General features: G+C 42.8%; 1 protein-coding gene across 2 annotated transcripts; it reads left to right on the forward strand.

Annotated features, from left to right (window-relative positions):
- The first annotated feature begins 763 nt into the window (after window positions 1–763).
- On the forward strand, window positions 764–4,197 carry LOC124707770 (peptide chain release factor PrfB3, chloroplastic). 2 transcript variants are annotated; one of them, XM_047239462.1, is made up of 6 exons: window positions 764–923; window positions 1,320–1,537; window positions 1,820–2,020; window positions 2,405–2,617; window positions 3,471–3,651; window positions 3,738–4,197. In XM_047239462.1, the coding sequence occupies exons 1-6, from the start codon at window positions 779–781 to the stop codon at window positions 4,013–4,015; spliced, it is 1,236 nt and encodes a 411-aa protein (XP_047095418.1). In that variant the 5' UTR covers window positions 764–778; the 3' UTR covers window positions 4,016–4,197. The 2 variants fall into 2 exon arrangements, with proteins under 2 accessions (XP_047095418.1, XP_047095419.1); XM_047239463.1 differs by having other exon boundaries at window positions 3,586–3,651; window positions 3,738–3,853.
- Window positions 4,198–4,936: the final 739 nt, after the last annotated feature.

Here is a 4,936-nt window from a genome sequence, read left to right on the forward strand (position 1 = left end):
GGCATGAAAGGTCCGAGGGATATCTGCAAACCAAGCCTAGTTCCTACTTCCTAGTGTGTTACATTGGTGACTAGGGTGTCACCTGTTACGGAGTAAAAAAAATTTTGGACCTCTACCTCTCTTTCTATGAATGCACCAAACACAAAGAACCTTGGATGGTTAGGAGGATGGTTGTATCCCCAAAGAAACCCCAGGTTTGAGATCTGTGTGTCTCATAAAGGCGGAATATTCAGTCCGTGGGAGGCGACGTTCCCGTCGACAGCGAGGCGCCTCTGGTGACTTCGTCAATTTCAAGATCCAATCCACCGGCTCAGTCTTTCGAAGGTGCTCATAGGGGTAGGGTGTGCGTGTGTGCGTTCATAGGGGTGAGTGTATACGCGTGTATGTGATCGTCTGCGTTTGTACTGTGTTTCTCAAAAAAAAAAAAGATTTTGCGTTTTCTCGTGAGAAAAATGTGGCATTTTGCAAAATTATAATTGTGCCGGCGAATTCTATGAAATATCCCCTGCCAGGAAAATCAGTGGCTCGTGTTGTGACGGTAATGCGGTATGCACATACATCATAGGAAATGGCCATGTTGACGTGGCTTTTAGCTTGAGCACGAAAAACTTGGGCTGTGCCCTGGGGTGAGCCGATTGGCCGTAGGATGAGGCGCGTGTGAGCCACACCACGCCAGGCTACGCCTTCTTCCGCCGCACACACCGCCCCGGTCACCCCCTCTCTGAAATCACAAACGCGCGTCATCCCCTCCCGGGCCACCGCTCGCATTCTCACGCCCATGGCCACGGCGGCCTCGCCGCCGGCGGGGCCAGCAGCTTCCTCGCGGGCGTCGGCGACCCGCTCCCGCGCTGGCCGCCTCTCTCTCCCCGCGGCCCTCCCGGCGGACGGCCGTGGTGACAGCGCCACCACCTACAAGGAGCTCGGTACGTTCGCCATTGCAGTTCTTTATTGTAAAGAGTAATGCGAGGATAAGTGAACTGCCTCGAAATCTTGTGATGATCCGTCTACTCTAGTCACGTTGGCTTTTGTAGATGATTCGTGGTAACAGTGGTTCTGCTGCTAGTAACAAACCTTTTTATAAAATGGTCTGTTTTTTTCGAGGCCGGGATACCTTTTTATATCAACAAAAGTCGAAACTGTTTTACTGCAGAGCTTAATGTATTGACGATTATATGGTCCTAGAATTTTCCTGATTTCGATCAGTCCCTTATTCCTTAATGTGCAGCTCAATTTGGGCCAAATGTACAACCCAAATGTGCCAAATTTACGAGCCAGATTTGAGCATCTTACACTGGCATCTGTTTGTTGCTTATGTTAAGGTCTGTACTCCTGGAAGAGGAGGATCGAAGATGCAGTTATCCGGGTCGAGATGACTGCATCCAACGCATTGAAGTGGGAGGAAGCACAGAGGATCAAACATGAGGAAGTATTGCAAAGCCGCAGCTTGTGGGACAATCCAGCCAAGTCACATGAGGCGCTCTCTGCTCTCTCCGATGCCATCAGAGCGGTTGATCATCTCAAAGACCTTCTATATAAGGTGCTTGCTTAGATGCGTAATGTGAGTTCGGTGAACTGTTTTGCTTTGTCCCAAATTTGAACAAGGAAATACTCTTTGTATAGCATGCTGGCTCTGGCACAAGGACCATGCTTCAGAAACGGAACATGGACTAAACAATATGCCCAGTTACTTCCCTTCACAACTCATTGGGATTATAAATTAGAGTGTCCTTACTTTATGTGCTTTGATTCTCAACTGTGGAAATGCTGGATTAGAATTTAGCATATTTTGTCGCGGATGCTCATTAGATATGATCTGCAGGCTGAAGAGGCCAAGTTGATAAGTCAACTGGCAGGGATGGATGTCATAAATGGAGAGCTATTTAAGCAAGCATACAATATCTCTTTGGATGCTAGTGAATTTCTAGATCGTTACGAGATGTACAAGCTTCTTAAGGGTCCCTATGACAAGGAAGGAGCTTGTATCATTGTCACTGCTGGATCAGAGGGTGTTGCTTCAGAGGTCAGTTGATTGTAGTGACATTGGATAAGTCGAATATTGATCAGCGTGTGATGATGGTAGAATAGCGCGGCGCTGGAATAACATTAATCATAATACTACTTTAGTATTATGAGTAATGCTACTATCCAAGTCATTTTCATTGATTTGTTTGTTAATTGAATTTGTGTAACATGTTATTGAGACAACAGACTATGATACCTTGAAAAAGGTGGAGTAAAGGAACTAATCTAAAGGATGCCCATTCTAAATATTCTTCCAAATCGTAGTCCATAGTTGTCAGCACTTCAATGATTTAGTATAGTAGTCCTTTATCCGAAGTAGTACTTTTATCAAATTTGATTATCCCCACCTTTTTGAAATCTTGTTAGTATTTTCTGATTTCAGCTATGGACAGAGAAGCTATTTGGCATGTATACATGTTGGGCACGGAGGCAAGGTTGCAAACAAGGACTGATTGAGCAGATTGCATCAACAAGTGGTAATATCCAGTTTGCAGCGATGGAGATTGAATCAGAGTACATGTTTGGCATTCTTTCTGGAGAAAAAGGAATGCACACAATGATCAATTCTTCCATTGAAAACTCTGGCACTGAGGAGGTGATTAAATTATCTATTCCTATCTGTTACAAATCTTAGCATCTTTTTTCAGTGCAAGCAATTAAACAGAAAGGTTATATCACTAAAACCCTACTCTGATCATTTTAACAGAACTGAGTGCAGTTACGAATATAACTATGCCAGCCAGCGACTTGTCAAATATAGAATAGCCACCTAGATACTTAGTAAAAACCTTAAGAACTGGAGGACATGGCTTCATTCTTAGGGCACGCACAATGGTATAGAAGGCACGTTCTTTCTTAGCCCTCCAAGTCATATAGACAAGACAATAAATATAAGTGGTAGAAAAGGCAACCTTCTCTTTTTCTAAGAGATCATCATGTAGTTAAGAAAAGGCAACCTTCCCTTTTTCTTTGTTCTCTCTCCGCCAACTAAGCAAAAATCTGATGTGGTAGCTGGGGGAAGGCTGACATCACCCCATTGTACATGCTCCTACTTTTTTTTACTCAATATCAAAGTAATTATCAATATATTGCTTGAAAATTCAGCATTTTCTTACAACCAATTATGTTATTGTAAATCAGAGCACATAATTAACACTACGTAAAGTCCCATTTGTGACCTTTGGGCTCCGAGTTCTTCAATATTAACTCTCCCAAATTCAAATCCTTTGCGTTTATGTGATGGAGAAACTGTGGTATGATGGTCTGGAGGTCCAACTGTGTGTGGTTTTTGGCATAAACTTCTTGTCCTGTTTTACATCAGAAGAGCATTTTTACCATGATCTTTTTCTTGCGATTCTTAACACTATCAGAATACTTTTGTATGCTGATCTTTTTCTGACGATGATTTATATCAGAATGGCTAACTCTAAACCTACCAAAGCTTCCAGGCAATTTCAGCTAGAGTCGATATAATTCCTCTCTTCTTGGATAGACCACTTAATTTTCACTTGGATGACAATGATCTGGAGATTTCTCCTTCTCTCAGTGAGTGTGGAAATCCAGGTCGACGAAATGGTGCTACTGTGAGAGTTCAACACATACCAAGTGGAGTTACTGCTGAAAGCTCAGGTACTGGAACTAAATGCTGAATGTTTATTGATGTGTAAACCCACGCATAGCTGCAGGCTAAATGTACTGTTGTGGTTTCTCTACAGGTGAAAGAAGCTATTTTGCAAACAAGCTGAAAGCCATGAGCAGATTGAAAGCAAAGCTCCTCGTTATAACAACAGAATTAGGAGCGCCAGGCACGAAGATGATCAACATACAGGCTGTAGAGGAAAGATACTACCGCGAGACAAGACGATATACGTTTGGGCCCCAGGAATTGGTCCATGATCTAAACACGGGCATCCAACTGTCAGACCTCAACTCGGTCCTGGAAGGGGACATTGAACCATTCATCAGAGGTCGTATTATTTCAAGACATGGATGACCATACATTGACACGCCATAATATAATCCACAAGTTCTGTAAATCCATTTTTGCTGATACAGATATAGCACATCACCAGAGGATAACTTCTGTAACATGGATCACATTTCAAGCCAAAAGAAAGGCAAGATATATCAGGTATAGCAAAGAGCAGGTTCTTACCGGCCGGTTGTTGCCATTCATCTGCTGGATGTAGATGCTCTTGAAATATGCTGCAATTTGCTGCCACTAAACGCACGACAAATAAACGCACGTTTGGTGGACCCACGGAGGTAATCTTTTGTTGGATGAATGTTTTCATTATGCTGTGACTTTTTGCTATGTTTTTACGCAATGTGTGTGTGTGGGTGGGTTAGCTGAGTGGAAAATTTTATGGCCCGACCAACCAACGCGTGTGTCAACACCCGGATTTTTAAGTCCAGATGCCTATTATGCCATACATCGCAATCCCAGGAAGATTGTTGTTGCGGGACATAACAGTTGATATCATAAGTCATCATTCATTACAAACCATAGTCGTCTTACAAATAAAGATCACATGATCCAATATTACACAAATAGTTGATCTAATGATCAACGCACACATTACATAGCGGAAGCGTAGTAGTAGTGGACTATCTAATCCACAGGTCAACGCTTGACGTCAAAAGATACTCCTAGTTGTCGTAGACGTCCTGCTGGCCGTCGTCTTGATACTGCGGCTCCTCTTCATAGTCTGGCCATTTGAATAACCAGGGATACAGCCGTGAGTACTTTAAAGTACTCACAAACTAGTACTAGTGTAAGTACCATCAAGTTTATTAATAGGGTGCTAAGCTCTAGGTTTATTTGCATAAAGCCAATTTTAGTTCATAAGCATTTGATAAAAGACTCTTCAGTTGCTAACTAACTCAAGTGGGAACATTAGTGTCATTCCCACAA

Source organism: Lolium rigidum, chromosome 4 (genome assembly GCF_022539505.1).
Source record: "Lolium rigidum isolate FL_2022 chromosome 4, APGP_CSIRO_Lrig_0.1, whole genome shotgun sequence".
Classification (NCBI taxonomy): domain Eukaryota; kingdom Viridiplantae; phylum Streptophyta; class Magnoliopsida; order Poales; family Poaceae; genus Lolium; species Lolium rigidum.